At 43.6% G+C, this 12,246-nt stretch overlaps 2 protein-coding genes across 4 annotated transcripts in view; one reads left to right on the top strand and one right to left on the bottom strand.

Annotated features, from left to right (window-relative positions):
- Positions 1-1,669, bottom strand: part of SAFB (scaffold attachment factor B) — a 42,654-nt gene extending 40,985 nt beyond the window's left edge. The window contains exon 1 of one of the 2 annotated variants that reach the window (XM_080674459.1): positions 1,243-1,669. In XM_080674459.1, coding sequence (XP_080530585.1) covers positions 1,243-1,431 — 189 coding nt within the window. In that variant the 5' untranslated portion in view covers positions 1,432-1,669. The remainder of the gene's footprint in view (positions 1-1,242) is intronic. The other variant, XM_080674458.1, reaches the window with a different exon arrangement.
- A 40-nt stretch (positions 1,670-1,709) lies between these two features.
- SAFB2 (scaffold attachment factor B2) overlaps positions 1,710-12,246 on the top strand; it is a 40,070-nt gene continuing 29,533 nt past the window's right edge. The window contains exons 1-6 of one of the 2 annotated variants that reach the window (XM_080674974.1): positions 1,710-2,075; positions 3,204-3,291; positions 8,627-8,691; positions 8,777-8,984; positions 11,023-11,081; positions 12,206-12,233. In XM_080674974.1, coding sequence (XP_080531100.1) covers positions 1,890-2,075; positions 3,204-3,291; positions 8,627-8,691; positions 8,777-8,984; positions 11,023-11,081; positions 12,206-12,233 — 634 coding nt within the window. In that variant the 5' untranslated portion in view covers positions 1,710-1,889. Of the gene's footprint in view, positions 2,076-3,203; positions 3,292-8,626; positions 8,692-8,776; positions 8,985-11,018; positions 11,082-12,205; positions 12,234-12,246 lie in introns of both variants that reach the window. The other variant, XM_080674975.1, reaches the window with a different exon arrangement.

Here is a 12,246-nt window from a genome sequence, read left to right as displayed (position 1 = left end):
CCTATGAACCAGGTCACCTGTTCAATTCCGGGTGGGGGCTGCTGGCTCCATCCCCATTAGGGGGCGTTCAGAAGGCAGCTGATCAATGATTCTCTTTCATCATTGATGTTTCTACTTCTCTCCCTCCCTCTCTGAAATCAATAAAAATTAAAAATAAAAGACAAGAGCTAGGTGGGGAAAAGGTAAAAAAAAAAAAAAAAAAAAAAAAAAATGAAGCCAACAAGAAAAACGTAAGAGATGCAAACATTTACCTAACTCCGTGTTTTTCACACCTATCCTTCAGTACACCTCTAGGTAGGGATTATAGCCCCCATTTTGGAAATGACACAGAAAAAATGACTTGTGACAACGATCAGATCCCCAGTGTTTACATGCGCCAAGCAATATGCCAAGGCCTTTCAGGCAACCTCACGTAGTCCTAAAACAAAAGCACTATGTTTTCCTTCTTTTTACACAAGAAGCAGCAGGCTCAGAGAGGATTAAACGTCTTCCATGCAAAAGATCAAGCCACCGAAACCTGACAGAGTCCTAAGCCCAGTCGCACACTGCCTGCCTTATCCCCAAGTCTGTCTTTTACATTTCTGGTCACTATTGCAAACAACACTTTCCCTTCCGTGTTATACCCCAGAGCTAGTGATGGCAAACCCCAAATTGTTTTTTTCCCCTTTAAATATTTTCTTGACATGCTCACTTTATAAATTAACCTCCTATTCGAGGCTTGTTGGCCCTAATGGGTCGGTCAATAAACATCTATCTTTGTCGAAAAGACTCCCGCGGCCAGCGAGGGCACAGGGACTCAGCCGGCTTGGGTTCAAATCTCGTCGCCTCGACCGTGTGACCTTGGCCGAGTCCCCTGCCTCCCCCAGGAAGTGAGGATTTCAGGATTCCCCATCCACTTTTGGGAAGCTGGAAAGAGACAATGAGAGGAAAGCCCTCAGCCAAGCGGCTGCTGCGGAAAACAAGCCATCGGTCAATGTAACCCGCCATCTAGAGCTGCGCGGCTACCGCGGCTTCCCCCGGTCGCGTCAGATTTTCTTTTCCTCGCCCCATTGCGGCGCTAGGATTTGAACCTGGGCCTGGCTGGGCTCGCAGCTCCCGCTAGGCCTAGGAGGAGCAGGGAGAAGCACGGAGCGCCAGGCCGCAAATGGGGCCGGAGGCGGGCCCCGAGACCAGACAAACTCTGTTGCGGCTGCGGAAGTCCTACGACCCAACTCTAGTCCAGGCAGAGGGCCCCGGCCCTACCTTTCTGAGCCTCTCCATCAGAACGCTCTTGTTGCCGCTCGAGTCCAGGTTCCGTTTCTTCAGCTCCGCCCGCAGATCGATCACCCGCAGGTCGCTGAGGCGCCGCGTCCCGGTCTCAGACGAGGCGGAGCTCAGAGCCGCAGCGCCCGCCGCACCCGAATCGCCTAGGCCTGAGAGAGTCTCCGCCATTCCAGGGACCCTGGCTCTGCCACCCACTTCACACAGAACCGGGCCTGGGTTCTCTCAGCTCCTAGCACAAAATGGCGTCGCCTGCCAGAGAACTGCTCCAGCGCCCCGGCTCGCCTCGCTTCTGCGCAGGCGCACCTGGCGCAGGCCCCGATACTCGGTAGCGTCTGCAAATGCGTGGTGAGAGCCTTAGGAGATGTGCGCAGGCGTGTTGCATCTCTCCAGCCTCCCGCTGCGAAAGGCCGGGACGCATGCGTGTTGTATATACGGCGCCTGCGCGTAGTGGGGAACGCGCGGTTGGTCGGTGCACTAGCCCGTGGCTGCTAAGAACGCCTGCACAGCCGGAAAGCGGGGCGGGAGGAAGTGGTTGCGTTTTCCTCTTAGGCGGCGCCATTTTGTGCTCAGAGCCGCTACAGCCGCCGGCGGAGTGGGGAGTAGGTGCCGGAGACGAGAAACTCGGGATGGCGGAGACCCTGGCAGGCTCTGGCGACTCGGGTTCTGGCACGGCCGCTGTTGGTCCGGGCGCCTCGGAGGCAGGGACGCGGCGGCTCAGCGAACTGCGAGTGATCGACCTGCGGGCGGAGCTGAAGAAGCGAAACCTGGACACGGGAGGCAACAAGAGCGTCCTGATGGAGCGACTCAAGAAGGTGAGGTGGCTCAGGGCACGGAGGTGGCGCAGGAGGTTGGGGTGCGCCCCCGAGTGGACCTGTCACCGCGACTTCTGGACCTGGGCGTCTGCGGCCCGCCCCCCTCTTGGCCGACCCCCGGCCTGAGCTGTCCGGGACGAGGGGGCCTGGCTGTGTGACCTTGGCCCGTTATCGTCCCTCTGTGCCTTGTTTCCTACCAGGCAGTCGCCTCAAGTGCGCTGACAGCCTGCCTTCTTAGACACTGACTCCTCCCAGGCTCGAGTTTTAGATTGGGCTCTGTGACCTTGTACAAGTGCCTATGTCTCGGAGCCTCAATTTCCCTCTTTGGAGAACAGATGTTTGAAGGACCTTTGAGATCTTGCAGGAAAGGGAGCTGTGCTTGTACCTGCCCCAGCGCCTTTGCACTTACCATACCTTGTGCCAGACTGCTCTTCTCCCAGGTCGCCTGGCTGACTCTTTGTCTTTTGGATCTGTTTGAGATGTCAGCTCCCTGATCAACCTGTCTAAATCACCTTCAGTAAAGTGCAGCTTCCCCTCCCTCACTTTCTCTTGTCATCCTGTGTTTATTCCCCTCAACACAACACATAACACAAACTTGAATATGGAGGATTGTCGTGTCTCCAACCAGAACAAGCTTAAGGGTGGGGAACTTGTGAGTTTACTGTCAGTGCCCAGTCTTGTGCCAGGCAGGAGGAAAGCACTGAGGTACCTTCCCCAACCCAATCTGTCTGTTCTCCCTCCCTGCACTACCCCAGGCCAAAGATGGCTTGGTGAACCACCACTCAGAGCCCATTGCTCATGTAGACCAAGTACAAGCCTCTTGTTATTATTTGTTATATTGTTAACTTAAACTAGAAGGTTGGGCAGTTTCAAGGTTAGGGGCCAATTTGGAACTGGTCATTGACCTTGATTCTGAACACCCTTTCACACACCCCTTTGTCGTGGGGGCGGGGGGGACGTGCAGAGAGAACCAAGTTGTGCTGGGTTCATCCTGAGTCTTGTGGGCTTGAAGCCCAGATAGCAGAACCAGACTTGCCCTTTGCAAGGAAGAGTTAGAAGTTGTTACTTAAAAACAACAATGTGTGCCCTGCAGCTCTTGATAATGTAAAATCCATCTCTTCCTGACAGGCAGTTAAAGAAGAAGGGCAAGATCCTGATGAAATTGGCATCACATTGGAAGCCACAAACAAGAAGACAGCAAAGAGATGTGTTAAAGGTATCCACCTGTACTTACTGCTGATTGAGGCCCCAGTGTTTGTTTTGAGAGCTTACTTAGAGAACTGTTTTTTTTTAGCACTCTTTCTGCCCTCCAGGGTGCTGGAGGAGGACACCAAGTGAAATTAAAATATATGCTAAAGACATCTCAGTTCTTGCCATTGGTATTTAAAAAGAACTAGAGTAAGACACTCTAAAAGCTGTCCTGACTGGTTTGAGCACCTACTTTGGCTTCCTTCCTGGTTCAAAAAAATACGACTTAAATCAAGGAAAATGACAACCACCCAAGACCAAATAGAACTCAGCTTCTCTATGGTCCAAATTAGATTGTACCCAGCCTATGTTTTTACTAGTGTAATTTTTAAAGAATTAAGATATAATTCAAATACTATAGAATTCACCTGCAGTGCTTATTCACAAGACTGTGCAGTCATCACCAGTGTCTAATTCTAGGTATTTTCATTACCTCCGTGCCCACTAGCAATCACTCCTCATTTTCCCCTTGACACTAATTGACTTTGTCTCTGTAGATTTGCCTATTCTGGACATTTCATATAAATAGAATCATACAGTCTGTGGCCTTTTGTGTCTGCCTTCTTTCACTGAGTATTATGTTTTCAAGGTATATTTATGTCATGCCCATACATTAATTCCTTTATGGATAATACTTATTATTTTTTGGAAGGGTTTAATTTCAGAAAACTTTGAAACCTTGCTCCCCTTATTGTAGGGAGGAATTACTTATTGCATTAAAGTGATCAAGAAGAATTAACCAAATGTCCTCATTATTAGATTTTACAGTGATAAGGACAATATAATTTAGGCAGTGGAGGACAGTTGTTTAGCAAGTCAAAAGAAATTAATTTGTAGCATTTTCAACAATTTTAGTTTACTTTTTAAGCAGATTTTCCTAGAAGGAAAACTTTTCTTTTTTCTTTTTTTTTTTTTTTTAAAATATATTTTATTGATATTTTACAGAGAGAGGAAGGGAGAGGGATAGAGAGCTAGAAACATCGATGAGAGAGAAACATCGATCAGCTGCCTCCTGCACACCTCCCACTGGGGATGTGCCCGCAACCAAGGTACATGCCCTTGACCGGAATCGAACCTGGGACCCTCCAGTCCGCAGGCCGACGCTCTATCCACTGAGCCAAACCGGTTTCGGCTAGAAGGAAAACTTTTCTATGATGTATCTAACTTTTAAAACTTGTATGGTATAAGTGTTTTTGAAAGGTTAAATTTTTTAGTTAGGTTTCATAAAGAGATCTACATTATGTTTAATTTTAAAACATTGATGTGTGTTTTTTCTGCTATTGTATTGATCCATACTTAACTATGAACATGGACTGTCTAAATGAATGCAGACTATGAGAGACTGGAAACATACAACTACCTCTTTGTCTTGTTTTTTTAAATATATTTTTATTGATTTCAGAGAGGAAGGAAGGGAGAGAGAGAAACATCAATGATGAGAGAGCATCATTGATCAGCTGCTTCCTGCATGCCCCCTACTGGGGATCAAGCCCTAAACCCCGGCAAGTGCCGTGACCATGACTGGGAATCAGACCAGGACCTCTTGGTTCGTAGGTCTCACTGAGTCATACCAGCCAGGCAACAGCTATGGTCTGAAAGCCTGTTTTACAATAGCTATGAAACGACTTTAGTTTAAAAGTTTTTAATGTAGATGCTTATTTAAAGCTGTTGAGGTTTAAGATTTATGAATCCAAATGTTCTTGGCTCCTAACGGGGATCTTTACATCATTAGACAAACTGAACCTTAGCTAGGTTCTTTAAAAACCTATCTGAATGTCTGGATTAAAGCTTATGTCAAATCAAAACTACGTGGAATTAGCATTTTGTCTGGAAAGTTTTGGTAATAGTCACTTTCATTTGTATAGAGAGAATGCTTATACCATTACTAGAGGCCTGGTGCACGAAATTCGTGCACTGGGAGGGTCCCTAGGCCTGGCCAGCAATCATCGGGGCCTTCCTTCATTCCACACCACCCCTGGTGGTCAGTGCACATCATAGCAAGCGGTTGAACTCCCGAAGGGATAATTTGCATATTAGCCTTTTATTATATAGGATTATTATATAGGATAGCTCTAGCAATGGTCCCTTCCCCATTTTCAGAAAAGTCACCAACACTCAGAGAAGGAAGAGGTAGGTGGTCTGAAGTCCAGGGACAGAGGATAGCACCTATAGGTCATTGAGCTAGCATATCCTTTGGAGATGTTTGGGCTCCTGGTTAGTGATATGGAGTATTACATTGTCATGGTGTCCTAGTTGAAATTAGGTCCTCAAGATTACATAAAAGTGATCAGGAAGAATTAACCAATTGTTTTCCAGAGTCTGTGCAAGAGTGGGACTAATTCTGGGAAGTCAAGAGTGTTGCCTTTTAAAAGTAAAGAGTAGCTAAAATTGTGGAAGACGTGTGGATGTGTTTTGAAAGATTAAGTTTTGGAATTATGTTTTATGTGAGAAACTAAAATTTGATTTTCTAGTTTCTGCCCTGTTGCTCCCCACCATCCCCGTTTCAGCTTTTAGTCAGCAGAGACCAGGCCCTTGGGATTGGGGTACAGCCTATCTGCTCAGTATTTGTCATTCCCACTCTTATTTAGGGCACTTTTTGGTGAAGCTTTAGGATGTGCATTTTTCTTGTTTACATCCTGTGTGTGCACTGCAGGCTACTATTTAGAGGCCTAGAAATTGGTTGCAACTGCCAAACATTTTTAGACAGTGTATTTCAGAAGGGTATGTATGCTGCGCTTAGATATAATGGGAAGTGGTACAGCTGAGTTTTTTAGTCCCAGCTTTGGAGCTGAACCAAATTCTTATGTGTCAAATACAGATAATAAACCTGCTAGCGTTGTGAGGAGTTTAAATAATAAGATGTAAAGAATACAGTTTCTGACATATAAAACTACATTTCTTGAGTGGTAACTGATAATAATGAAAAATGAAATACTTAAGTTGTAAACATTGCAGTTTGAATCTTTAGTCAAAGTTTCTGTCCTGACTAGGACCTCAGTTGGTGGGAGCATCATCCCATACACCAAAAAGGTTGGGTTTTGTTACAGAAAACCAGAGAACAACCAAGCAATACTTAGAGAGATGGAGTTACATTTATTACGCGCGGGTCCAGAGGAAAATGTCTCTCAAATTCTGGGCCCCAACGTGGAGGAATTTTCCCTATTTATATGTTTTTACCTTCTTTGTCTCCCAAATATGGGGTGTTTCCAGCCCCTTTTGCAAATTCTTAAAGAGCCCCTATGTGCTGGGGCCTTGAGACCTCAACCAAAGGCCTGGCCTGGTGCCAGCACTGATAATTTTGTCCGGGGAAGGTTTAATGGCCTCTCTGAAGTGGGAGTAGTCTTATTTTCCTTATTATTTAAGCAAGCAAACATTTACAGAAGCCAAATAGAGGGTTAAAATTTCAAACAGCAGTTTTTATATAAGATGGATGCTTCAGTTTGATTCCCAGTCAGGGCAAATACCTAGTTTGCAAGTTTGATCCCCCATTGAGTGTCTACAGGCTGCAACAGATCAATGTTTTTCTCCCTCCCTCCCTTCCTCTCTGTCGAAAATCAATAAAAACATATCTTCAGGTGAGGATTAAAAAAAAAAGAAAGATTGAGGTTTTTTATGTTTAATTTTTTTATTTAAAAATTATAAAAATAATATTTTTCAATAATTTGGAAGATGTAAAAAGTATGTATGTAAAAATAGTTATCTCTAATTATACCACTCCATATTTTAACCATTGTTGGTGGTTGCCTCAGTCATCTCCATCTGTATGCATCTTCACGCTTGCATGTATACAAACATACATGTGTTTTTTAAAAGGAGATCTACATAGTTTTGTTTACTTATTTAATTTTATTGATTTACTTTAGAGAGAGAGAGAGGTTGATTTTTGTCTTTCCATTATTCATGCATTCATTGTTTGATTGTTTTAAGTGCCCTGACCAGGGGTCAAACCCACAACCTTGGCGTATTGGGATGATGCTCTAACCAACTGAGCTACCCAGCCAGAGCCTCTTTTTTTAACTTTATGGGAATTTTACCATATTAAGTATTCTTGAGAGCTTATTTAAGTTACAAGACATTGTGTGGTGTACCACAGGGTTTCACAGCCTTAGTACTGTTAACTATTTAGAGTAAATAGTTCTTTGTTTAGGACGCTGTCCTATGCAATGTGGTATGGTGAGCAGCATCCCTGGTCACTCACTATCCACTAAATAGGTGCCAGTAGCACACATACACCCCAGGTCTGGTGCCCTCCAGAATGTCTCCAGATATTGCCGGGTTACACCCCATTCTCCCCATTGACTCCCCATGCTGGTATCCACATATGAACAAAATGTGCTATAATTTCTTTCCCTTTCAGGTGTTTAGGCTATGTACACTTTCTAGAAAGAATAAATATCTATGTTTTGAATCCCTTGTCAGACATTTTAGTGCATGTACTAAGGGGAACACCTGGAATAAAGAGCATATACATTTTTAAGGCCTTCGGTACATGTGGAGCCTCGCCTTTCCCTTAACCCCTTGGGAATACCTAGCATTAACTATAAATAGTTCTTTTGTATTCATAAGACTCGGGATTTTATGGTAGCCTTTGCCTTGCAGATAAAAGTTCTTGAGCTGAAGACTGATGAAAGGCAGGCAGCCTGCTTGAAATGGTGTAATGTAGGGAAAGCCAGAAAGTTTATAATCCAGAATGTTATTTGAAGTTGCATTTCTTTAAAGATGGATATTACATTTGTAAAATTATATTTGTTGGAAAATGCCTGTTATCCTTTGCTCTTCTTTTGGGATGTTTGTTTTACTTTGGAGTGGTTTTGAAATTTTTTGAAGTGCTTAGGTATTTTGTTAAAAATCAAATGCTTTTTGTTTGATAGTATTACAGAAATCCTAGATATTCATATCCCAATGGAGACAAAATTGCACACATTGAAACAGGCACTTCACCTGATTGGCTCTGTGGTTGAATGTCTACCTATGAACCAGGAGGTCATGGTTTGATTCCCGGTCAGGACACATGCCTGGATTGCGGGCTCCACCTCCAGTGTGGGTTGTGCAGGAGGCAGCTGATCAATGATTCTCTCTCATCATTTTTGTTTCTATCTCTTTCTCCCTCTCACCTCCTCTCTGAAATAAATAAATAAAAATTTTAATTAGTAAAATACTTCAAAAAAACCACAGAAAACAAAACAGGCACATCTTCTAGTTTCCTTGTAACTTGTTCTAAGATTGAAATTTATCATTCTGCATAAACTAATTATAAGCTTAGACCTGAGTGTTATCTGATTGAACAATTATTCTGTAATTAGGGCAGAAGATAGAGGAAGAAGGCACAGAAGATAATGGCCTGGAAGAGGATTCCAGAGACGGGCAGGTATGTGGCATGACAGTGGAGACAGCAGCAGGAGCTCTGAGTCCTGGTCTACCTGGTCATTGATACCTCTCATTCCTCTTTATAGGAGGATGTGGAAGCAAGTTTGGAGAGCTTGCAGAATATTGACATGATGGATGTTAGTGTGTTAGAAGAAGCTGAAATCGAGAACAGCAGTGCCCCAGACTTTGGGGATGATGGCACAGACAGCATCCTCGATTCCCTTTGTGATAGCAAAGAGTATGTGGCTGCACAGCTGAGTGAGCTTCCAGCTCAGCTCACAGAACATGCTGTAGGTAACACTAATACATGTGGAATGTGGCAGGAGGCCCAAGGCTCCCAGTGCTTGTGTGCTGTTTATATGGGCAAGAACATGCTAAGGGTTGGTTGATTAAATAGCAAGCAGCAAAATCAGTCACCATAAACATTTAATTTAGGAACTGAACCTTAGTGGTAAATTCTGTCCATTTAAACTCAACATAGGTCAGATATTAATAACTTCTTCGTTAATGTTTCTGTAGTATTGGAGACTATTTCTAATTGGGTGGGAGACACTTTCTAAGCATAAGCCATAAAAGGTTGCACAGTTGATAAAAGTATTTTCCTTTTAAAAAAGTAGGTGAAAAACCTAAAAAGATAAAAACAGTTTATAACTTCATCATCCAGATAATCTTATAGATGTTTTAGAAAGTTTATGCATAAGAATAGACAGTCATGCCCTCAACGGTTTGGCTCAGTGGTGGGAGCATCAGCCCACTGACTGAAGAGTCTCAGGTTCATTTCCAGTCGGGGGCACGAATCTTGGTTGCAGGCTCGATCCCTGGCCCCAGTAGGGGCACATGAGGGAGGCAGCCAGCCATTGAGTCTCTCTCACATCGATGTTTCTCTCTCTCTCTCTCTCTCTCTCTCTCTCTCTCTCTCTCTCTCTCTCTCTCTCTCTGTTTCCCTCCTTTCCACTCTCTAAAAATCAGTGGAAAAATATCCTCAGGTGAGGATTAACAATAAAAAATAATAATAATAGCTCTAGCTGGTTTGGCTCAGTGGATAGAATGTCAACCCTGGGATTGAAGGGTCCCGGATTCAATTCCAGTCAAGGGCACGTACCTCAGTTGCAGGCTCAATCCCTGGCCCTGGTCCGGGTGCGAGCAGGAGGAAAACAATGTGTGTCTCTTTCCTCCTCCTTCCCACTCTCTAAAAATCAATGGCAAAATATTCGCAGGATTAACAACAACAACAACAAAAGAATAGTTGGTCATATTAAAAGGTGTGAAATACAGTGAAAAAAGTATTTGTCACCCCAGAAAAACCCCTTCCATTAAAGGGATTCACTATTAATATCCTGGTGTGTAAGGTAGGACATTAATTCTGTTACCGGTGTCTCCTTCTCAAGTTCTCCCAGTATTTTGGCATAGAGCTCTTTGTGGTGGCCATCCTAGAAATAATGGTCATTTGAATCTTACCAACTTGGCATGCCCAGCCATTCTAGTTTGGTCTTGTTGTTTACTTAAGGCATTACAGCTTTAAACTAAAACAACCTCCCTCGAAGGACTGAACTTTAAACCTTCAGGGACAAAAGCCACAAACTCCAAACATCACTCCTCAACCTAGGATAATATTAAGCAACTGATTTTCCCTCTCTAGGCGTGATCCTGTTGTATCATGTTAATTATTTTCAGAGCATGTACTTGGTTTCTAACTTCTTGGTTAATGGAAGTGTCCAGGTTATAAGGTTCAAACCTATAAAATGATAAAAGAAATATTTGGAAAGGGATATTTTTGTATTTCACTTAGAAAGGTAAAAGACCTTCAAATTTAGTAATCTTTAAGATAAGTGGGATTTGTTTGCTTTTTTATTTTTATTTTGTTTTTTGATATAGTAAATAGTAAAAAGAAAATAGTCAAGTTAAGTGTTTGTTAAATACAGCACTCTAGAAGAAAGTACCCTGTTACTGTTATTTTAAAAGTGTTGCTACCAAGTGAAATTGGAGAAGTACCTGGTTTTGAGTTCTGCTTTGGGAATTCTATGGATGAGTGGTATATGTAGACCACCAGTATGTGGAAACTGCCTGGAAGTGAATTCATTCATTCATTTGGGCAATGCTGACAGAATACCTTTATCTGCAAGCCTCTGTCAGTGATGCTGCTGTTATCCAGTGCTAGAGCAGGTGTGGGGACAGAGAGGCAAGTAATAAACTGAATAATCTGACTACTTGTGGATGGCAGTAGATATCTGAAGGAAATAGATACATGGGTTGCCTGGAACGTAGTGAGGCCTAGGCCTAGGCATTCACAGCTCTGAGCCCACAAAGTGACCTTCCATTATCTTTCAGGTAGACGGGGAAGGCTTTGAGAGCACTTTGGATGCTTCATCGTTGGACTTCAAAGTACCTTCGGTAAGTGACCATCTGTTTCTGCATGATTGGAAACTTGACATGAGTGGTTGGTTTTCCATATTTGGAAAGGATGTGTAGGTGTACAAATGATTCATTGAGGATTGATATTGAGCTGGGTGCTAAGGATAAGAGGTTTGAGAGCCAAACAGATCAGTTTCAGGGTTTGCAGTCTAGTGGGGGCAGGGTTAATAACCAACAAAGAATGTAACTGGAAGAGAAGTTTGAGTAGTTGGCCAATCTAGAAGGCTACCTGGAGGAAGTCCTGTTTGAATTAAGGTCTGACGTTGGTCAGGAGTTAGCCCAGTAAAGAAGAAAAGAAGACTTTGGGGTAGAAGGGAACATGGCTTATTGTAGGAATGGAGTACAGAGGGTAAGGGCAGAGGGGCCGAGTGGGACTGTAGAAGCAGGTGGGCCTGACTGCCAGAGTCTTTGGGTGGGGAAAGGATTTGGCAGGTGTTCTTGTTTTCAGTGGGAAGTCAGGGAAAGGTTTTAACGGGGTAGAGAGATGGTTTTAACAGGTTCCAGTTATAAATAATAGTTTATGTTGCGAGAAACACATTTTTTTCTCCAGTCTGGTTTGATGTATAAAGCAGTGGCCAACTGTGTAACTTCTGCCTTGACTATGGGAGTCTGCCAACTGCAGAGGCCATTAGATCAACTTAAACTTGGGTTGGGATGGCCAGACTCTGAGTGAAGAATTGAACAGGCTAAATATTACTGCTGCCTTTCTGCTTTTGCTGGGGGGGAAATGGCAAAGTGATTGTATAACGGAATGCATTCTTTTGAGTGGATCTGCCCAGTTCTTAAGTGCCTTGTGGTTTTTCTTTCTCTTTTCTTATTTATTTATTTATTTATTTATTTATTTATTTATTTATTATTGTCTAAAGTTTTACATATGTCTCCTTTTCCCCCGCTTGACCCGCCCCCCCCCCCCTCAGCCATTCCCACCCTGGGCAAGCCCCCACCACCCCAGTGTCTGTGTTTATTGGTTATGCTAATATGCATGCATACATGTCCTTTTGTTGCTCTCTAACCCACCCCCCCACCCCCCGCCATTTGTCTCTGGATCTATTCTTGTTCATCAAATTCTGTTGATCATTATTTTCCTTTTCTTTTTTAATTAGGATATTGAAGAACCACTCTTGGAGCCAGGTACTGATAAGAG

This window comes from Plecotus auritus (genome assembly GCF_963455305.1).
Source record: "Plecotus auritus genome assembly, chromosome: 6".
NCBI lineage: Eukaryota > Metazoa > Chordata > Mammalia > Chiroptera > Vespertilionidae > Plecotus > Plecotus auritus.
Note: the sequence above shows the minus strand (reverse complement) of the source record. Positions and strands in the feature narration are given on the sequence as shown.